Below are 24,359 nucleotides of genomic sequence, written 5' to 3'. Positions count from 1 at the left end.
AGAGGGGGACGGAGCCCACACAGAAGTTGGGCGAGGTGCCAGTGTCGTCGTCCCCCCCCGCTGGGCTGGTTGGGAGAGGCGTACCTCCCAGATCTGAGCCCACCACGGGAGTCCCCACGCCCCACCAGGCCACCAGGTGTCAGCCAAAAATGTCAACCCAGGCACAGGACCTCCGGAGGGGCCAGGAAGCATCCCCATCCTCTAAAATATCAGCCACTCACCAGGAGCATATGCCAACACACCAACTCCCCACTGAGATAGCCACTAGGCCTATAGTGTGTGGCGCGCACATACACACGATGAATAAAGATGGGGTAGTGATTAGAAGAGTGGGTTGGGACTAGTGGAGCCCCTGGAGCCGACTGTAGAATACATCAACGCTATTAACGCTCATCTGGATGTTTAAACGAGGGAGGAGGAGAGATGGCCCTCTCCACTAATTTAGTTAATCATCATTCTCCTCTTCAACTCACTCACCCAGCGTCTGAAGAGCAGAGAGGAGGTTTAAATGAATGAATGCTTGGGGAGGTGACGAGGAGCGCAGACCGTGCTTTAAAACAAGCATCCCACTGGGACACACTCAGGCTGAGGCCTCTAAGAGCTACAGGTAACTGCCAAAATAAAGGAAACACTTGAGTAAATGAGGGATACAAAGTATATTGAAAGCAGGTGCTTCCACACAGGTGTGATTCCTGAGTTAATTAAGCAATTAACATCCCATCATGCTTAGGGTCATGTCTAAAAATGCTGGGCAGGCCATTATTTTGGATATTATTTTGGCTACCATGGCTATGCCCCCATAGGATGGCAATGCCCCCATCCACAGGGCAAGAGTGGTCACTGAATGGTTTGATGAGCATGAAAATGATGTAAACCATATGCCATGGCCGTCTGTCAGCAGATCTCAACCCAATTGAACACTTATAGGAGACTCTGGAGTGGTGCCCAAGACAGCGTTTTCCACCAAATTGAAGAATAGTGTCGCATCCCTCCAATAGAGTTCCAGACACTTGTAGAATTTATGCCAAGGTGCATTGAAGCTGTTCTGGCTCGTGGTGGCCCAACGCCCTATTAAGACACTTTATGTTGGGGTTTCCTTTATTCTGGCAGTTACATGTAGATGATATGATCAGATGCTCTGCTATACTGGATGCCATTTAGCAGCAGTTTGGCACTCATGACCCTGGAGTTGTAAGTGCTGTGCTCTACCAACTGAGCCACACAAAACCATTGCTATACCTGTCCACTAACCATTGCTATACCTGTCCACTAACCATTGCTATACCTGTCCACTAACCATTGCTATACCTGTCCACTAACCATTGCTATACCTGTCCACTAACCATTGCTATACCTGTCCACTAACCATTGCTATACCTGTCCACTAACCATTGCTTTACAGTTAGGGAAAAAAGTATTTGATCCCCTGCTGATTTTGTACGTTTGCCCACTGACAAAGACATGATCAGTCTATAATTTTAATGGTAGGTTTATTTGAACAGTGAGAGACAGAATAACAACAAAAAAAGTCCAGAAAAACGCACGTCAAAATGTTACAAATTGATTTGCATTTTAAAGTATTTGACCCCTCTGCAAAACATGACTTAGTACTTGGTGGCAAAACCCTTGTTGGCAATCACAGAGGTCAGACGTTTCTTATAGTTGGCCACCAGGTTTGCACACATCTCAGGAGGGATTTTGTCCCACTCCTCTTTGCAGATCTTCTCCAAGTCATTAAGGCTTCGAGGCTGACATTCGGCAACTCGAACCTTCAGCTCCCTCCCCAGATTTTCTATGGGATTAAGGTCTGGAGACTGGCTAGGCCACTCCAGGACCTTAATGTGCTTCTTCTTGAGCCACTCCTTTGTTGCCTTGGCCGTGTGTTTTGGGTCATTGCCATGCCGGAATACCCATCCACGACCCATTTTCAATGCCCTGGCTGAGGGAAGGAGGTTCTCACCCAAGATTTGACGGTACATGGCCCCGTCCATCGTCCCTTTGATGCGGTGAAGATGTCCTGTCCCCTTAGCAGAAAAACAGCCCCAAAGCATAATGTTTCCACCTCCATGTTTGACGGTGGGGATGGTGTTCTTGGGGTCATAGGCAGCATTCCTCCTCCTCCAAACACGGCGAGTTGAGTTGATGCCAAAGAGCTTGATTTTGGTCTCATCTGACAACAACACTATCACCCAGTTCTGCTCTGAATCATTCAGATGTTCATTGGCAAACTTCAGACGGGCCTGTATATGTGCTTCTTGAGCAGGGGGACCTTGCGGGCGCTGCAGGATTTCAGTCCTTCACGGCGTAGTGTGTTACCAATTGTTTTCTTGGTGACTATGGTCCCAGCTGCCTTGAGATCATTGACAAGATCCTCCCGTGTAGTTCTGGGCTGATTCCTCACCGTTCTCATGATCATTGCAACTCCACGAGGTGAGATCTTGCATGGAGCCCCAGGCCGAGGGAGATTGACAGTTATTTTGTGTTTCTTCCATTTGCGAATAATCGCACCAACTGTTGTCACCTTCTCACCAAGCTGCTTGGTGATGGTCTTGTAGCCCATTCCAGCCTTGTGTAGGTCTACAATCTTGTCCCTGACATTCTTGGAGAGCTCTTTGGTCTTGGCCATTGTGGAGAGTTTGGAATCTGATTGATTGATTGCTTCTGTGGACAGGTGTCTTTTATACAGGTAACAAACTGAGATTAGGAGCACTCCCTTTAAGAGTGTGCTCCTAATCTCAGCTCGTTACTTGTATAAAAGACACCTGGGAGCCAGAAATCTTTCTGATTGAGAGGGGGTCAAATACTTATTTTCCTAATTAAAATGCAAATCAATTTATAACATTTTTGACATGCGTTTTTCTGGATTTTTTTGTTGTTATTCTGTCTCTCAATGTTCAAATAAACCCACCATTAAAATTATAGACTGATCATTTCTTTGTCAGTGGGCAAACGTACAAAATCAGCAGGGGATCAAATACTTTTTCCCCCTCACTGTACCTGTCCACTAACCATTGCTATACCTGTCTGTGTCTACTCACCAGGCTTTAGATCTCTCTCCTCCAGAACAGCCAGCCATTTTGCCCCTGTCCCGAAAATAGTGATGCTAAAGAAGAGAAAAAGAAAGGAGGGGATAATAAGACACACAAAGGATAATAAGACAAGGTAATAAGACAAGGTAATAAGACGCAGGATAATAAGACACATAAAGGAGGGGATAATAAGACACAGTGGCTAATAAGACACAGAAAGGCTAATTAGACACACAACGGCTAATAAGACAAAGGCTAATAAGATACATAAAGGATAATACACATAAAGGAGGGGATAATAAGACAAAGGATAATAAGACACAAAGGAGGGGATAATAATACACAGGATAATAAGACATGATAATAAGACACAAAGGATAAGACACGCAAAGGATAAGACAAAGGAAAATAAGACAGGATAATAAGACACACAGGATAATAAGACCCGGGATAATAAGACACAAAGGAGGGGATAATAAGATGGGATAATAACACACATAAAGGAGGGGATATTAAGAACATAAAGGATATTAAGATAAAAGATAAGACAAATCATAATAAGACAAAGGATAATAAGACAAAGGATAATAAGACAGAGGGGAAAATAAGACATAGGATAATAAGACAAAGGATAATACGACACACAAAGAATAAGACAACAGATAAGAAACAAAGGATAATAGAACACAAAGGAGTGGATAATAAGACAAAGGATAATAAGACAGGATAACAAGACACAAAGGATAAGACAAAGGATTTTAAGACAAAGGATAATAAGACACACAAATGATAATAGGACACATAAAGGATAATAAAACAAAATAATAAGACTCAGGATAATAAGACACAAAGTAGGGGATAATAAGACAAAGGATAATAAGACACACAAAGGATAATAAGACCCTGTATAATGAGACTCAGGATAATAAAACACATAAAGGAGGGGATAATAAGACAAGGGATAATAAGACACAGGATAAGACACACAAAGGATTAAGACAAAGGATAATAAGACACACAAATGATAATAGGACACAAAGGATAATAAAACAAAATAATAAGACTCAGGATAATAAGACACAAAGTAGGAGATAATAAGACAAAGGATAATAAGACACACAAAGGATAATAAGACCCTGTATAATGAGACTCAGGATAATAAAACACATAAAGGAGGGGATAATAAGACAAAGGATAATAAGACACAGGATAAGACACACAAAGGATTAAGACAAAGGATAATAAGACACGCAAATGATAATAAGACAAAGGATAATAAGACACAAATGATAATAAGACAAGACCATAAGACACAGGAGGGGATAATTTGAATATAAAGAATAATAAGACACACAGGATAATAAGACACACAGGATAATAAGACACATAAATGACAATAAGACACACAAAGGATAATAAAACACAGGATAAGACACAAAGGATAATAAGACCCAGGATAATAAGACTCTGGATAATAAAACACATTAAGGATAATAAGACAAAGGATAATAAGACACATAAAGGAAGGGATAATTTGAACATAAAGGATACTAAGACAAAGGATAATAAGACAGAATAATACGACAAAGGATAATAAGACAGGATAATAAGACACAAAGGAGGGGATAATAAGACACTAAGGATAATAAGACCATAAAGGATAAGACAAAGGTTAATAAGACAAAGGATAAGACAAAAGGGATAATAAGACATGAGATGCAAAAATACATTGATCAAGTGACTGACAGAAAAACAATATAGGCTACGCCCCGCAAAATGGCTCCTTTTTATGTGAAATAATTACACTAGCTACAGTGCCTTCAGAAAGTATTCATACCCCTTGACTTATTCCACAATTCTGAATTGATGTTTTATTCCACCCATAATGACAGTGAAAAATGTTTACACATTTTTGCAAATGTATTGAAAATTAGATACATAAATACATAAATATCTAATTTACATAAGTATTTACACCCAAGTCAATACTTTGTAGAAGCACCTTTGACATCGATTACAGCTGTACGTTTTTCTGGGTAAGAGCTTTCCACACCTGGATTGTGCAACATTTGCCCATTATTCTTTTCAAAAAAAAATTTAACTCTGTCAAATTGGTTGTTGATCATTGCTAGACAACCATAGATTAAGTCGATTTTCAAAACTGTAACTCGGCCACTCAGGAACATTCACTGTCTTCTTGTGTTTTAGGTTATTGTCCTGCTGAAAGTTGAATTCATCTTCCAGTGTCTGGTGGAACGCAGACCGAGTCTTGTTGCAAACAGGCTTCCTTTTCACTATGTCAATTGGTTAGCATTCAGAAATCATGTTAAAACACTATTATTGCACACAGAGTGAGTCCATGCAACTTAATGTGACTTTTGTATTGCACATTTATTCTCCTGAACTTATTTAGGCCTGCCATAAAGTGGTTGAATACTTATTGACTCAAGACATTTGGGCTGTTCATTTTTTATTCCTCTGTGTAAAAAATACTAAAATAATAAACACACACACACACACACACACACACACACACACACACACAAGTGGCTTGCGAAAGTATTCACCCCCCTTGGCATTTTTGCTATTTTGTTGCCTTACAACCTGGAAATAAAATTGATTTTTTTGGGGGTTTGTATCATTTGATTTACACAACATGCCTACCACTTTGAAGATGCAAAATATTTTTTCCTTGTGAAACAAACAAGAAATAAGACAAAAAAAACAGAAAACTTGAGCGTGCATAACTATTCACCCCCCGGGTTTGGCCGGTGTAGGCCGTCATTGTAAATAAGAATTTGTTCTTAACTGACTTGCCTAGTTAAATAAAGGTAAAATAAAATAAAAATAAAAAATAAATACAACAGATTCTCAATTGGATTGAGGTCTGGGCTTTGACTAGGCCATTCCAATATATTGAAATGATCAATTAGCCTTTTAAAATGATAAACTTGGATTAGCAAACACAAAGTGCCATTGGAACACAGGACTGATGGTTGCTGATAATGGGCCTCTGTACGCCTATGTAGATATTCAATTTATTTATCAGCCGTTTCCAGCTACAATAGCCATTTACAACATTAATGTCTACACTGTAGGTCTGATCAATTTAATTCGAAAACAAGGACATTTCTAAGTGACCCCAAAGTTTTGAACGGTAGTGTATACACACACACACTTCCACTTTGACATGATGGGATATTGTGTGTAGGCCAGTGACAAAAATCTCAATTTAATCCATTTTAAATTCAGGCTGTAACACAACAAAATGTGGAAAAAGTTAAGGGGTGTGAATACTTTCTGAAGGCACTGCACATAACACTCTAAATCTATCGACAAAGACGAGTCAAGCTGAAAAGTTTTCTAGAAAAATGTGTGCCGTGTTCGACAAACACCTTAAATGACAATGAACAAATGTATACTGTTTCTACTGTGACAGCCGGGACACAAAATAATATAAACGGTCCTTGTTCTGTCCAGGTGGACCGCAAAACCACCAGCAGCACGCAATAAATAGAAATTGATTTGTGACCGTGATTGTCCTGTCTAGGTCGCGATCGAAAACCCATAATAGAAGCCCCAAACCAAGGCTGTGAGAGGGTGACATGATGGGTTCAGATGTCAACTGTTCATGACAAAGTAATATCATAGTAGGGGTGAGGTGACGAGGTGTCAAACCCATCTCCTGTCGCACTGCCCACCCCAGCCCACACTACCCCAGCCCACCCCTGCTAAAGGAAATGAACAACTGGGATGTGTCCCAAATGGCACCCTATTCCCTATATAGTGTATTACTTTAAACCAGGGCCCATAGGGACGCATGCCATGACGGGTTGAAATGGCCTTGAGACAAGCGACAGGTCGTTACTCATTTCAACCACACATCATCAAATCAGAATCAGAACAACTGTGCTTTAAAAAGGCCCAGTGCAGTCAAAAACGTGATTTTCCTATGTTTTATATATATTTATATTTCCACACTATGAGGTTGGAACAATACTGTGAAAATTATGATAATGCCCTTTTAGTGTAAGAGCTGCTTGAAAAAGACCGCCTGAAATGTCAGCCTGTTTTGGTGGGATGGAGTTTTGGCCTTCCATGGTGACATCACCAGGCAGTAAATTAGTTAATAGACCAATAAGAAGGAGTGTTCCGAACCTCTCTGCCAATAACAGAACATTTTCAGTTTTCCCCTCCCCACTCAGACCACTCCCAGACAGTCCTAGCTAAATTCTTGCTTGAGAAATTGCTCTTTGCTGAGAAGTTAGTTTATTTTTAACCATTTGAATTCAAAACAATCACTATGCATGCCAGTCGCTCTTGGTTAAGAGTTGAGGAGAGACTGACTGCATCACTTCTTTTTATAAGAAACGTTGTGTTGAAAATCCCAAATTCTTTGGATAGTCAACTTACACACAGCTCTGACACACACACTTACCCCACCAGGGGTCTTTTCACAGCCCACAAATCCAGAACAAATTCAAAAGGAACTCTGTTCCATCTCATATTGCTGGTTTCAAAAAACAGATAAAGCAACACCTCACGGCACAACGTCTCTCCCTTATTTGACCTAGATAGTTTGTGTGTATCTATTGATATGTAGGCTACGTGTGCCTTTTGTACATTTATGTAGTTCTGTCCTTGAGCTGTTCTTGTCTATTAATGTTCTGTATTATGTCATGTTTCATGTTTTGTGTGGACCCCAGGAAGAGTAGCTGCTGCTTTTGCAACAGCTAATGGGGATCCTAATAAAATACCAAATACAGTAAGGTACTTAATCGTTACCCAGAAATGATTTGATATTGAGATAAAAACGGCTGCATTGCACCTTTAATGCTTTTCCTGTCTCATGTGACTTTTCTTTCATTTATATCATTAGCCCAGCCAGTCTCACACACAGTGGGGTCAGAAATTTACATCTTTGATAAAAATGAGCAAAAATGACTATCCAATAAATAATTAAAATACTGAGCGATATTGTATGAAGAAAAAAAAAAACATCGGAAATGATGTTGTGTCTTATACTAATAGAATTGCTCAGATATTTTTTGGTTTAACAAGTAATCGTTTTTTTTCTCAAAAAATATTGGGGTAAAAATTTGACACCCGTTTTCAAAACCTCACCTTGCGAGGATAACGGCACAGCCTTTTTGAGTTGGAAACATTGTGAGGGATCTTAGACCGTTCCTCCATACAGACAGTGTTGGGGAGTAACTGAATTCATGTAACCAGTTACATGTAATCTGATTTTGAAAAACTTGATGATTACTTATTGTGTTACTTGTAATTTCAGAAAGGATATTTGCGGGAAAGAATACAGACACCTTTCTGTTTTTAAGCATTGAAAAAAGGTGCAAAATTTAAATTTGTGCCACCGGAGCGAGTCTGACCACAAGTCAGAGACCACTATGATGACACACCAAATGCGTTCGATCGATCCTTGTCTTCTTCTAATGCCTCTTAAAAGCGCCAATCAGCAGTAGAAACAATAACAAAGCCATCTCCCTCTCTCTATTTTGGTAAAAAGCTGAGCGATGGGGCAGGAGAAATTTAACCACCCAAATTCATAGACAGAGAAATGGATGCAAGGACTGACCATCCATGATATCAAAATGATTAGGTACCCATTGACTTATTCCACATTTGGTTGTGTTACAGCCTGAATTCAAAATGGATTCAACATATGTTTGTTCTCACCCATCTACACACTATACCAAATAATGACAAAGTGAAAACATGTTTGAGGGACCTTACAAATAATTGTATGTGCGGGGTACAGAGATAGGTAGTTATACAAAAATCATGTTAATCACGATTATGTGACTTGTTAAGCAAATGTTTACTGAACTTATTTAGGCTCGCCATAACAAAGGGGCTGAATAATTGACTCAAGACATTTCAGCTTTTCATTTTTAATTAAATTTGTAAAAAATTATAGAAACATAATTCCACTTTGACATTTGAATTCATTTTAAATTCAGGCAATAACAACAAAATGTGGAAAAAAAGTCAACGGGTCTGAATACTTTCTGAAGGCACTGTATATAGTGGTATTAACTAAAAGCAGCCATACATTATCCAACATTTATTTGGATATTTTATTGGCAGAAGAAAGTGGCTTATTTTTTATGGCAGAATAATGATATAAAGCCAGCTGTGTTTGGGCCCGACCCTTCACCTGTAACCTTTAGATGGTGCTGTTCGCATCACTAAACACCCAGCTGTGTTTGGGCCCGACCCTTCACCTGTAACCTTTAGATGGTGCTGTTCGCATCACTAAACACCCAGCTGTGTTTGGGCCTGACCCTTCACCTGTAACCTTTAGATGGTGCTGTTCGCATCACTAAACACCCAGCTGTGTTTGGGCCTGACCCTTCACCTGTAACCTTTAGATGGTGCTGTTCGCATCACTAAACACCCAGCTGTGTTTGGGCCCGACCCTTCACCTGTAACCTTTAGATGGTGCTGTTCGCATCACTAAACACCCAGCTGTGTTTGGGCCCGACCCTTCACCTGTAACCTTTAGATGGTGCTGTTCGCATCACTAAACACCCAGCTGTGTTTGGGCCCGACCCTTCACCTGTAACCTTTAGATGGTGCTGTTCGCATCACTAAACACCCAGCTGTGTTTGGGCCCGACCCTTCACCTGTAACCTTTAGATGGTGCTGTTCGCATCACTAAACACCCAGCTGTGTTTGGGCCCCGACCCTTCACCTGTAACCTTTAGATGGTGCTGTTCGCATCACTAAACACCCAGCTGTGTTTGGGCCTGACCCTTCACCTGTAACCTTTAGATGGTGCTGTTCGCATCACTAAACACCCAGCTGTGTTTGGGCCTGACCCTTCACCTGTAACCTTTAGATGGTGCTGTTCGCATCACTAAACACCCAGCTGTGTTTGGGCCTGACCCTTCACCTGTAACCTTTAGATGGTGCTGTTCGCATCACTAAACACCCAGCTGTGTTTGGGCCCGACCCTTCACCTGTAACCTTTAGATGGTGCTGTTCGCATCACTAAACACCCAGCTGTGTTTGGGCCTGACCCTTCACCTGTAACCTTTAGATGGTGCTGTTCGCATCACTAAACACCCAGCTGTGTTTGGGCCTGACCCTTCACCTGTAACCTTTAGATGGTGCTGTTCGCATCACTAAACACCCAGCTGTGTTTGGGCCCGACCCTTCACCTGTAACCTTTAGATGGTGCTGTTCGCATCACTAAACACCCAGCTGTGTTTGGGCCCGACCCTTCACCTGTAACCTTTAGATGGTGCTGTTCGCATCACTAAACACCCAGCTGTGTTTGGGCCTGACCCTTCACCTGTAACCTTTAGATGGTGCTGTTCGCATCACTAAACACCCAGCTGTGTTTGGGCCCGACCCTTCACCTGTAACCTTTAGATGGTGCTGTTCGCATCACTAAACACCCAGCTGTGTTTGGGCCTGACCCTTCACCTGTAACCTTTAGATGGTGCTGTTCGCATCACTAAACACCCAGCTGTGTTTGGGCCTGACCCTTCACCTGTAACCTTTAGATGGTGCTGTTCGCATCACTAAACACCCAGCTGTGTTTGGGCCCGACCCTTCACCTGTAACCTTTAGATGGTGCTGTTCGCATCACTAAACACCCAGCTGTGTTTGGGCCCGACCCTTCACCTGTAACCTTTAGATGGTGCTGTTCGCATCACTAAACACCCAGCTGTGTTTGGGCCCGACCCTTCACCTGTAACCTTTAGATGGTGCTGTTCGCATCACTAAACACCCAGCTGTGTTTGGGCCCGACCCTTCACCTGTAACCTTTAGATGGTGCTGTTCGCATCACTAAACACCCAGCTGTGTTTGGGCCTGACCCTTCACCTGTAACCTTTAGATGGTGCTGTTCGCATCACTAAACACCCAGCTGTGTTTGGGCCTGACCCTTCACCTGTAACCTTTAGATGGTGCTGTTCGCATCACTAAACACCCAGCTGTGTTTGGGCCTGACCCTTCACCTGTAACCTTTAGATGGTGCTGTTCGCATCACTAAACACCCAGCTGTGTTTGGGCCTGACCCTTCACCTGTAACCTTTAGATGGTGCTGTTCGCATCACTAAACACCCAGCTGTGTTTGGGCCTGACCCTTCACCTGTAACCTTTAGATGGTGCTGTTCGCATCACTAAACACCCAGCTGTGTTTGGGCCCGACCCTTCACCTGTAACCTTTAGATGGTGCTGTTCGCATCACTAAACACCCAGCTGTGTTTGGGCCCGACCCTTCACCTGTAACCTTTAGATGGTGCTGTTCGCATCACTAAACACCCAGCTGTGTTTGGGCCCGACCCTTCACCTGTAACCTTTAGATGGTGCTGTTCGCATCACTAAACACCCAGCTGTACACATCAATAATAATAATAATATTTAATTTGTAGAGTGCATATCCCACACTCATTGCGCATCAATGACACTGGGAGAGCTATGAGCCGTGATGTTAGACGACAGTCTAGAAACTATCATTAGGACAAACTATATTTAGCCCTTAATATTGGCCAAATAATTGCCTTAAGCAATGGGTCCCAATGGATTTCTACATTGTGTGTATTTAAAAAATGTCATCATTACTAGCTTACACTTGTTTTAAGACCATGTACTGTACATGCCAACAATACACCCATCATCTCATTAAGACATGACATGCAGTGGACTAACTGGGCATATGGCATTCACTCCACTGCAAAACGTGGGCCTAGTCTGGTATGCCTAGTTTTCTACCGTGCTGCACAGGTTCCAATAGGATTACAGCAACAGTCCTTCCAATGGAGCCTCGTATTGTAGACCAACAAGTCCTCCATGTTGGTGTGTGTGTGAGTGCACTGTCCAGTGTTAAATAAGAAACAAGGCTAATTTTGCCCAGGAAATCCATCTGACTGAGAAACAATGGGTCTCTGGTGAAGAGGAGGAACAACCTCTCCTTTGTCCTTGACTACACTCCCCCCGCTCCCGCCTTTCTCTCGCGCTCTTCTTTCTTCTCAGGTAGACTACAAGAGGAAGACAATCACATGTATCGATCCTGTTTTACCATCTACTTCCACCATTCAATGGGAGAGATATTAAAACAGGACTTTCTTTTTTTTTGTTTTTTTTACAGTGGGCTGGCTGAATGAGTGCTTCATTGGGTTCCTTTACACCGCTGAACAGTCTCTGTCCATGTTTCTTCCCTGGAAAATCAATGATCAGCCATTTATGTGGTGTGAGCTCCTCCTGGCTGTCTCCTCCTGCTCCTTCAATCGCTCAGACAAGCACCTTGTATCAGAGAACCCATTGACAACCTTCAGACAATCATCCAAACAACCTTCTACCAGCAGGTCACAAAGCGGGATGGGAAGGATAGGAAAGTTACCGAGCGAGAGAGCTAACATTTGGGATTTGACTCGAGAACAACTTTGCTCCCGAAGCTGTCTCGACGTTAGGCTTAGAAGAATGTTTGAAGAAAATACAAAAATCACTTGACATGTTGTGATTTCGTTAGCAAGGAAACCGTGTCTCATACGCCAGCCTCCAATTCAGATTGTTGGTCAGGACCTAATTGCTGATGGTCTTGTCATTCAGGGCTCCCTTGAAAAATAGACATTGGTCTCAATGAGACTCCCTGCCTAAATAACGTAGTTTTTTTTCTGCTTTCAGCATTTCATGATAGTGTTCAACACTCAGACTACTACAATTTGTCTGAGATTCCTCTTTGGACAACCATCATCAGGAAACCATACAACGCCCTGATGAGGAATATAGACGGTTACAGAAGAGAAAGAAGAGGGAGGAGGGATGAAGAGCAGCCAACATGTCTGGATTATCCCCCAGTGTCTAGTCACTAAATGTCTTGATTATCCCCCAGTGTCTAGTCACCAAATGTCTGGATTATCCCCCAGTGTCTAGTCACTAAAGAGGTCTGGATTATCCCCCAGTGTCTAGTGGTCCCTCTCACTAAATGTCTGGATTATCCCCCAGTGTCTAGTCACTAAAGAGGTCTGGATTATCCCCAGTGTCTAGTCACTAAAGAGGTCTGGATTATCCCCAGTGTCTAGTCACTAAATGTCTGAATTATCCCCCAGTGTCTAGTCACTAAAGAGGTCTGGATTATCCCCAGTGTCTAGTCACTAAATGTCTGGATTATCCCCCAGTGTCTAGTCACCAAATGTCTGGATTATCCCCCAGTGTCTAGTCACCAAATGTCTGGATTATCCTCCAATGTCTACTCACCAAATGTCTGGATTATCCCCCAGTGTCTAGTCACCAAATGTCTGGATTATCGCCCAGTGTCTAGTCACCAAATGTCTGGATTATCCTCCAGTGTCTACTCACCAAATGTCTGGATTATCCCCCAGTGTCTAGTCACCAAATGTCTGGATTGTCCCCCAGTGTCTAGTCACTAAAGAGGTCTGGATTATCCCCCAGTGTCTAGTCACTAAAGAGGTCTGGATTATCCCCCAGTGTCTAGTCACCAAATGTCTGGATTATCCCCCAGTGTCGAGTCACTAAAGATGTCTGGATTATCCCCCAGTGTCTAATGGCCCTTCACTAAAGATGTCTGGATTATCCCCCAGTGTCTAATGACCCTTCACTAAATATGTCTGGATTATCCCCCAATGTCTAATGACCCTTCACTAAAGATGTCTGGATTATCCCCCAGTGTCTAGTCACCAAATGTCTGGATTATCCCCCAGTGTCTAGTCACTAAAGAGGTCTGGATTATCCCCCAGTGTCTAGTCACCAAATGTCTGGATTATCCCCCAGTGTCGAGTCACTAAAGATGTCTGGATTATCCCCCAGTGTCTAATGACCCTTCACTAAATATGTCTGGATTATCCCCCAGTGTCTAATGACCCTTCACTAAATATGTCTGGATTATCCCCCAGTGTCTAATGGCCCTTCACTAAAGATGTCTGGATTATCCCCCAGTGTCTAATGACCCTTCACTAAATATGTCTGGATTATCCCCCAGTGTCTAATGACCCTTCACTAAATATGTCTGGATTATCCCCCAGTGTCTAATGACCCTTCACTAAATATGTCTGGATTATCCCCCAGTGTCTAATGACCCTTCACTAAATATGTCTGGATTATCACCCAGTGTCTAATGACCCTTCACTAAATATGTCTGGATTATCCCCCAGTGTCTAATGGCCCTTCACTAAATATGTCTGGATTATCCCCCAGTGTCTAATGACCCTTCACTAAATATGTCTGGATTATCCCCCAGTGTCTAATGACCCTTCACTAAAGATGTCTGGATTATCCCCCAGTGTCTAATGGCCCTTCACTAAATATGTCTGGATTATCCCCCAGTGTCTAATGGCCCTTCACTAAATATGTCTGGATTATCCCCCAGTGTCTAATGGCCCTTCACTAAATATGTCTGGATTTCCCCCAGTGTCTAATGACCCTTCACTAAATATGTCTGGATTATCCCCAGTGTCTAATGGCCCTTCACTAAATATGTCTGGATTATCCCCCAGTGTCTAATGACCCTTCACTAAATATGTCTGGATTATCCCCAGTGTCTAATGGCCCTTCACTAAATATGTCTGGATTATCCCCCAGTGTCTAATGGCCCTTCACTAAATATGTCTGGATTATCCCCCAGTGTCTAATGGCCCTTCACTAAATATGTCTGGATTATCCCCCAGTGTCTAATGACCCTTCACTAAATATGTCTGGATTATCCCCCAGTGTCTAATGACCCTTCACTAAAGATGTCTGGATTATCCCCCAGTGTCTAATGGCCTTCACTAAATATGTATGGATTATCCCCCAGTGTCTAATGGCCCTTCACTAAATATGTCTGGATTATCCCCCAGTGTCTAATGGCCCTTCACTAAATATGTCTGGATTTTCCCCAGTGTCTAATGACCCTTCACTAAATATGTCTGGATTATCCCCAGTGTCTAATGGCCCTTCACTAAATATGTCTGGATTATCCCCCAGTGTCTAATGACCCTTCACTAAATATGTCTGGATTATCCCCCAGTGTCTAATGACCCTTCACTAAATATGTCTGGATTATCCCCCAGTGTCTAATGGCCCTTCACTAAATATGTCTGGATTATCCCCCAGTGTCTAATGACCCTTCACTAAATATGTCTGGATTATCCCCCAGTGTCTAATGACCCTTCACTAAATATGTCTGGATTATCCCCCAGTGTCTAATGGCCCTTCACTAAATATGTCTGGATTATCCCCCAGTGTCTAATGACCCTTCACTAAATATGTCTGGATTATCCCCCAGTGTCTAGTCACTAAATATGTCTGGATTATCCCCCAGTGTCTAATGACCCTTCACTAAATATGTCTGGATTATCCCCCAGTGTCTAGTCTCTAAATATGTCTGGATTATCCCCCAGTGTCTAATGACCCTTCACTAAATATGTCTGGATTATCCCCCAGTGTCTAATGACCCTTCACTAAATATGTCTGGATTATCCCCCAGTGTCTAATGACCCTTCACTAAATATGTCTGGATTATCCCCCAGTGTCTAATGGCCCTTCACTAAATATGTCTGGATTATCCCCCAGTGTCTAATGGCCCTTCACTAAAGATGTCTGGATTATCCCCAGTGTCTAATGACCCTTCACTAAATATGTCTGGATTATCCCCCAATGTCTAATGACCCTTCACTAAAGATGTCTGGATTATCCCCCAGTGTCTAATGGCCCTTCACTAAATATGTCTGGATTATCCCCCAGTGTCTAATGGCCCTTCACTAAATATGTCTGGATTATCCCCCAGTGTCTAATGGCCCTTCACTAAAGATGTCTGGATTATCCCCCAGTGTCTAATGACCCTTCACTAAATATGTCTGGATTATCCCCCAATGTCTAATGACCCTTCACTAAAGATGTCTGGATTATCCCCCAGTGTCTAGTCACCAAATGTCTGGATTATCCCCCAGTGTCGAGTCACTAAAGATGTCTGGATTATCCCCCAGTGTCTAATGACCCTTCACTAAATATGTCTGGATTATCCCCCAGTGTCTAATGACCCTTCACTAAATATGTCTGGATTATCCCCCAGTGTCTAATGGCCCCTTCACTAAAGATGTCTGGATTATCCCCAGTGTCTAATGACCCTTCACTAAATATGTCTGGATTATCCCCCAGTGTCTAATGACCCTTCACTAAATATGTCTGGATTATCCCCCCAGTGTCTAATGACCCTTCACTAAATATGTCTGGATTATCCCCCAGTGTCTAATGACCCTTCACTAAATATGTCTGGATTATCACCCAGTGTCTAATGACCCTTCACTAAATATGTCTGGATTATCCCCCAGTGTCTAATGGCCCTTCACTAAATATGTCTGGATTATCCCCCAGTGTCTAATGACCCTTCACTAAATATGTCTGGATTATCCCCCAGTGTCTAATGACCCTTCACTAAAGATGTCTGGATTATCCCCCAGTGTCTAATGGCCCTTCACTAAATATGTCTGGATTATCCCCCAGTGTCTAATGGCCCTTCACTAAATATGTCTGGATTATCCCCCAGTGTCTAATGGCCCTTCACTAAATATGTCTGGATTTCCCCCCAGTGTCTAATGACCCTTCACTAAATATGTCTGGATTATCCCCCAGTGTCTAATGGCCCTTCACTAAATATGTCTGGATTATCCCCCAGTGTCTAATGACCCTTCACTAAATATGTCTGGATTATCCCCCAGTGTCTAATGGCCCTTCACTAAATATGTCTGGATTATCCCCCAGTGTCTAATGGCCCTTCACTAAATATGTCTGGATTATCCCCCAGTGTCTAATGGCCCTTCACTAAATATGTCTGGATTATCCCCCAGTGTCTAATGACCCTTCACTAAATATGTCTGGATTATCCCCCAGTGTCTAATGACCCTTCACTAAAGATGTCTGGATTATCCCCCAGTGTCTAATGGCCCTTCACTAAATATGTCTGGATTATCCCCCAGTGTCTAATGGCCCTTCACTAAATATGTCTGGATTATCCCCCAGTGTCTAATGGCCCTTCACTAAATATGTCTGGATTTTCCCCCAGTGTCTAATGACCCTTCACTAAATATGTCTGGATTATCCCCCAGTGTCTAATGGCCCTTCACTAAATATGTCTGGATTATCCCCCAGTGTCTAATGACCCTTCACTAAATATGTCTGGATTATCCCCCAGTGTCTAATGACCCTTCACTAAATATGTCTGGATTATCCCCCAGTGTCTAATGGCCCTTCACTAAATATGTCTGGATTATCCCCCAGTGTCTAATGACCCTTCACTAAATATGTCTGGATTATCCCCCAGTGTCTAATGACCCTTCACTAAATATGTCTGGATTATCCCCCAGTGTCTAATGGCCCTTCACTAAATATGTCTGGATTATCCCCCAGTGTCTAATGACCCTTCACTAAATATGTCTGGATTATCCCCCAGTGTCTAGTCACTAAATATGTCTGGATTATCCCCCAGTGTCTAATGACCCTTCACTAAATATGTCTGGATTATCCCCCAGTGTCTAGTCTCTAAATATGTCTGGATTATCCCCAGTGTCTAATGACCCTTCACTAAATATGTCTGGATTATCCCCCAGTGTCTAATGACCCTTCACTAAAGATGTCTGGATTATCCCCCAGTGTCTAATGACCCTTCACTAAATATGTCTGGATTATCCCCCAGTGTCTAATGGCCCTTCACTAAATATGTCTGGATTATCCCCCAGTGTCTAATGGCCCTTCACTAAAGATGTCTGGATTATCCCCCAGTGTCTAATGACCCTTCACTAAATATGTCTGGATTATCCCCAATGTCTAATGACCCTTCACTAAAGATGTCTGGATTATCCCCAGTGTCTAATGGCCCTTCACTAAATATGTCTGGATTATCCCCAGTGTCTAATGGCCCTTCACTAAATATGTCTGGATTATCCCCCAGTGTCTAATGGCCCTTCACTAAATATGTCTGGATTTCCCCCAGTGTCTAATGACCCTTCACTAAATATGTCTGGATTATCCCCAGTGTCTAATGACCCTTCACTAAATATGTCTGGATTATCCCCCAGTGTCTAATGGCCCTTCACTAAATATGTCTGGATTATCCCCCAGTGTCTAATGGCCCTTCACTAAATATGTCTGGATTATCCCCCAGTGTCTAATGGCCCTTCACTAAATATGTCTGGATTATCCCCCAGTGTCTAATGACCCTTCACTAAATATGTCTGGATTATCCCCCAGTGTCTAATGGCCCTTCACTAAATATGTCTGGATTATCCCCCAGTGTCTAATGACCCTTCACTAAATATGTCTGGATTATCCCCCAGTGTCTAATGACCCTTCACTAAATATGTCTGGATTATCCCCCAGTGTCTAATGGCCCTTCACTAAATATGTCTGGATTATCCCCCAGTGTCTAATGACCCTTCACTAAATATGTCTGGATTATCCCCCAGTGTCTAATGACCCTTCACTAAATATGTCTGGATTATCCCCCAGTGTCTAATGACCCTTCACTAAATATGTCTGGATTATCCCCCAGTGTCTAATGACCCTTCACTAAATATGTCTGGATTATCCCCCAGTGTCTAATGGCCCTTCACTAAATATGTCTGGATTATCCCCCAGTGTCTAATGGCCCTTCACTAAATATGTCTGGATTATCCCCCAGTGTCTAATGACCCTTCACTAAATATGTCTGGATTATCCCCCAGTGTCTAATGACCCTTCACTAAATATGTCTGGATTATCCCCCAGTGTCTAATGACCCTTCACTAAATATGTCTGGATTATCCCCCAGTGTCTAATGGCCCTTCACTAAATATGTCTGGATTATCCCCAGTGTCTAATGACCCTTCACTAAATATGTCTGGATTATCCCCCAGTGTCTAATGACCCTTCACTAAATATGTCTGGATTATCCCCCAGTGTCTAATGGCCCTTCACTAAATATGTCTGGATTATCCCCCAGTGTCTAATGACCCTTCACTAAATATGTCTGGATTATCCCCCAGTGTCTAATGACCCTTCACTAAATATGTCTGGATTATCCCCCAGTGTCTAATGGCCCTTCACTAAATATGTCTGGATTATCCCCCAGTGTCTAATGGCCCTTCACTAAATATGTCTGGATTATCCCCCAGTGTCTAATGGCCCTTCACTAAATATGTCTGGATTATCCCCCAGTGTCTAATGACCCTTCACTAAATATGTCTGGATTATCCCCCAGTGTCTAATGACCCTTCACTAAATATGTCTGGATTATCCCCAGTGTCTAATGGCCCTTCACTAAATATGTCTGGATTATCCCCCAGTGTCTAATGGCCCTTCACTAAATATGTCTGGATTATCCCCCAGTGTCTAATGACCCTTCACTAAATATGTCTGGATTATCCCCCAGTGTCTAATGACCCTTCACTAAATATGTCTGGATTATCCCCCAGTGTCTAATGGCCCTTCACTAAATATGTCTGGATTATCCCCCAGTGTCTAATGGCCCTTCACTAAATATGTCTGGATTATCCCCCAGTGTCTAATGACCCTTCACTAAATATGTCTGGATTATCCCCCAGTGTCTAATGACCCTTCACTAAATATGTCTGGATTATCCCCCAGTGTCTAATGACCCTTCACTAAATATGTCTGGATTATCCCCCAGTGTCTAATGACCCTTCACTAAATATGTCTGGATTATCCCCCAGTGTCTAATGACCCTTCACTAAATATGTCTGGATTATCCCCAGTGTCTAATGGCCCTTCACTAAATATGTCTGGATTATCCCCAGTGTCTAATGGCCCTTCACTAAATATGTCTGGATTATCCCCCAGTGTCTAATGGCCCTTCACTAAATATGTCTGGATTATCCCCAGTGTCTAATGGCCCTTCACTAAATATGTCTGGATTATCCCCCAGTGTCTAATGGCCCTTCACTAAATATGTCTGGATTATCCCCCAGTGTCTAATGGCCCTTCACTAAATATGTCTGGATTATCCCCCAGTGTCTAATGACCCTTCACTAAATATGTCTGGATTATCCCCCAGTGTCTAATGGCCCTTCACTAAATATGTCTGGATTATCCCCCAGTGTCTAATGGCCCTTCACTAAATATGTCTGGATTATCCCCCAGTGTCTAATGACCCTTCACTAAATATGTCTGGATTATCCCCCAGTGTCTAATGGCCCTTCACTAAATATGTCTGGATTATCCCCCAGTGTCTAATGACCCTTCACTAAATATGTCTGGATTATCCCCCAGTGTCTAATGACCCTTCACTAAATATGTCTGGATTATCCCCCAGTGTCTAATGGCCCTTCACTAAATATGTCTGGATTATCCCCCAGTGTCTAATGACCCTTCACTAAATATGTCTGGATTATCCCCCAGTGTCTAATGACCCTTCACTAAATATGTCTGGATTATCCCCCAGTGTCTAATGACCCTTCACTAAATATGTCTGGATTATCCCCCAGTGTCTAATGGCCCTTCACTAAATATGTCTGGATTATCCCCCAGTGTCTAATGACCCTTCACTAAATATGTCTGGATTATCCCCCAGTGTCTAATGACCCTTCACTAAATATGTCTGGATTATCCCCCAGTGTCTAATGACCCTTCACTAAATATGTCTGGATTATCCCCAGTGTCTAATGGCCCTTCACTAAATATGTCTGGATTATCCCCCAGTGTCTAATGGCCCTTCACTAAATATGTCTGGATTATCCCCCAGTGTCTAATGGCCCTTCACTAAATATGTCTGGATTATCCCCCAGTGTCTAATGACCCTTCACTAAATATGTCTGGATTATCCCCCAGTGTCTAATGACCCTTCACTAAATATGTCTGGATTATCCCCCAGTGTCTAATGGCCCTTCACTAAATATGTCTGGATTATCCCCCAGTGTCTAATGACCCTTCACTAAATATGTCTGGATTATCCCCCAGTGTCTAATGACCCTTCACTAAATATGTCTGGATTATCCCCCAGTGTCTAATGGCCCTTCACTAAATATGTCTGGATTATCCCCCAGTGTCTAATGGCCCTTCACTAAATATGTCTGGATTATCCCCCAGTGTCTAATGGCCCTTCACTAAATATGTCTGGATTATCCCCCAGTGTCTAATGACCCTTCACTAAATATGTCTGGATTATCCCCAGTGTCTAATGGCCCTTCACTAAATATGTCTGGATTATCCCCCAGTGTCTAATGGCCCTTCACTAAATATGTCTGGATTATCCCCCAGTGTCTAATGGCCCTTCACTAAATATGTCTGGATTATCCCCCAGTGTCTAATGGCCCTTCACTAAATATGTCTGGATTATCCCCCAGTGTCTAATGACCCTTCACTAAATATGTCTGGATTATCCCCCAGTGTCTAATGGCCCTTCACTAAATATGTCTGGATTATCCCCAGTGTCTAATGGCCCTTCACTAAATATGTCTGGATTATCCCCCAGTGTCTAATGACCCTTCACTAAATATGTCTGGATTATCCCCCAGTGTCTAATGGCCCTTCACTAAATATGTCTGGATTATCCCCCAGTGTCTAATGGCCCTTCACTAAATATGTCTGGATTATCCCCCAGTGTCTAATGACCCTTCACTAAATATGTCTGGATTATCCCCCAGTGTCTAATGGCCCTTCACTAAATATGTCTGGATTATCCCCCAGTGTCTAATGACCCTTCACTAAATATGTCTGGATTATCCCCCAGTGTCTAGTCACTAAATATGTCTGGATTATCCCCCAGTGTCTAATGACCCTTCACTAAATATGTCTGGATTATCCCCCAGTGTCTAGTCTCTAAATATGTCTGGATTATCCCCCAGTGTCTAATGACCCTTCACTAAATATGTCTGGATTATCCCCCAGTGTCTAATGACCCTTCACTAAATATGTCTGGATTATCCCCCAGTGTCTAGTCACTAAATATGTCTGGATTATCCCCCAGTGTCTAATGGCCCTTCACTAAATATGTCTGGATTATCCCCCAGTGTCTAATGACCCTTCACTAAATATGTCTGGATTATCCCCCGGTGTCTAATGACCCTTCACTAAATATGTCTGGATTATCCCCCAGTGTCTAATGACCCTTCACTAAATATGTCTGGATTATCCCCAGTGTCTAATGACCCTTCACTAAATATGTCTGGATTATCCCCCAGTGTCTAATGACCCTTCACTAAATATGTCTGGATTATCCCCCAGTGTCTAATGACCCTTCACTAAATATGTCTGGATTATCCCCCAGTGTCTAATGACCCTTCACTAAATATGTCTGGATTATCCCCCAGTGTCTAATGACCCTTCACTAAATATGTCTGGATTATCCCCCAGTGTCTAATGACCCTTCACTAAATATGTCTGGATTATCCCCCAGTGTCTAATGACCCTTCACTAAATATGTCTGGATTATCCCCCAGTGTCTAGTCACTAAAGAGGTCTGGATTACCCCCCAGTGTCTAATGGCCCTTCACTAAAACTACAGCATATTAGGGGGTCATTGTATAGTTTCTACATCACTATACATACGTGTGTGTTTCATACATGGTGCTGCATTTCTTCTGATGAGCGCCACATACAGGAATATCTGGTTGATACAGGCTGCACACATGATCAATGTGTTGGTGTGCTTAGGCCTGAAAATCGTCGGCGGCTGCTATAACAATATATTTCTATTTCCCCCCTTTGAGAGGAACAGCGGTGGGAACACAATGAGAAACCAAGAATACAGGGCTGTTTCATCCCAGCCAATACACAGCATTAGGTGTGTGTACACACACACACACACACACACACACACACACCCCTCTATGTGTGTTCTGAGGTGAGTGTGTAAACAGGTGGCTCCTATTACATATACCTAGACAAGGATGAATCGATAAAACCCTAAATAACCTCGCCTGCAGCCTTGTGGAATCCAAGTCAGGTGTTTTCATCCCACTCTCACATGGTTTAAATAAAAATGTCACCCACCACACCACGCATACAAGCTTGCAGGCTTGTCAGTCTCCATGGCAACTGCCAGATAACAGCCCAGCCTCCCTCTTCGCTCCAGGGTGAAGTTTGCCCCAGACACTGATCATGGGTCAGTTTAGCATTTCCCTACTAATGGTTAAAGTTAGATTGGGATTGGGGAAGGGGCAGCTAAACCTAGGGGGCATTGGTGCAGACACTGTAGGGACCTGAGTGGACTGCTACATGCAGTAAGTCAGTGCTTACCAACCTCACACTCCCCGAGCCATTCCCCCATCTTTTCAGCACGAGCATACCTGATTTATCTAATCATGAATCAGGTGAGCTGGTGGCAGAATATAACAAATATGTGTACATAATTTAATTTGGTTGAATGTCTGGGCGGGCCCTGAGGACTGGGTTGGGAAACACTGATCTAGGTAATGCTACCCTTACACTGACATCCTTCCTCCCCCAATCACAGAACAGCTACTGGATTTGGTTCAGGGGGAAGTGTTGAGATGTTCGCAATAATGTGAGTGGCAAGGCCCTACTATGTGGGTTTTCCATCCTCTCTGCCGTATTGACCAGATGAACCCGTACCCTTCCATAATTTGACAAATGACAGGTGTAGACCACACAGCTAAAAAATAAATAATAAAAATATATAAATAAAAAGGGATTCGCAAAATAATCAGGGCCGCAAAAACCAGCGCAACGGAAGATTTGTTCACTCGTATCCCCTATTTTCCCAACAGACTTAGTTAGGGAAGTTGGGAGAGATTAGACTTACCCCAATTGGTCCACAAGGTCCCAGAGGACGTTGGGTGTGGGCATGAGAGGTGAGCCGTCGTACAGAACCACAGAGGCCCCTACGGCCAGCGACGTCACCAGCCAGTTCCACATCATCCAGCCCGTCTGATGGAAACAAGAGGGGAAGGCCCGTCAGGAAACACCCAGGCTTCCCTCTGCATCACACCCTCATAGGCCCATGGTAGGAATGCAAATAGAGCATAATTGTGGAGAGAGTGTGTGTCGTATGTGCTTACGTCTGTTCTGTAAAAATCAAAGAGGACAAGGACTGTGTTGCTACCCTTCTATGCGGATGGAATGAATTCCACTGATTCCTCTGGTACCTCTGTCAGTACGTGGCTGTCAATTCTATTGCAGTGATGTTGCACTTTTCATCAGTCGTGACCATTCCCCACTCACCACAGCTTGTTAGAAAACAGAGGCTTTCAACCACTTGACTTGATGAATAGGATTCTCTAACTTTTGCATCCTGTTTGTTTGTGGTCTTTGAACAAATTACTAAAACACTGTCTGATTGGTTAGTTACTTGCCAATCTGTACTCGGACTGGCAAAACTGGTTGCGATTACATAATTGTTTTAATGTC

The 24,359-nt window shown here is 42.8% G+C and overlaps 1 protein-coding gene across 2 annotated transcripts in view; it reads right to left on the bottom strand.

Annotated features, from left to right (window-relative positions):
- aacs (acetoacetyl-CoA synthetase) overlaps nt 1-24,359 on the bottom strand; it is a 74,599-nt gene that overhangs the window by 19,812 nt on the left and 30,428 nt on the right. For both annotated transcript variants that reach the window (XM_041900192.2, XM_045225606.1), the window contains exons 10-11: nt 23,755-23,879; nt 3,039-3,103 (exon numbers count right to left, since the gene is read on the bottom strand). In XM_041900192.2, the coding sequence (XP_041756126.1) occupies nt 3,039-3,103; nt 23,755-23,879 (190 nt within the window). The remainder of the gene's footprint in view (nt 1-3,038; nt 3,104-23,754; nt 23,880-24,359) is intronic.

Source organism: Coregonus clupeaformis, chromosome 16 (genome assembly GCF_020615455.1).
Source record: "Coregonus clupeaformis isolate EN_2021a chromosome 16, ASM2061545v1, whole genome shotgun sequence".
Taxonomy (NCBI): Eukaryota; Metazoa; Chordata; class Actinopteri; order Salmoniformes; family Salmonidae; genus Coregonus; species Coregonus clupeaformis.
Note: the sequence above shows the minus strand (reverse complement) of the source record. Positions and strands in the feature narration are given on the sequence as shown.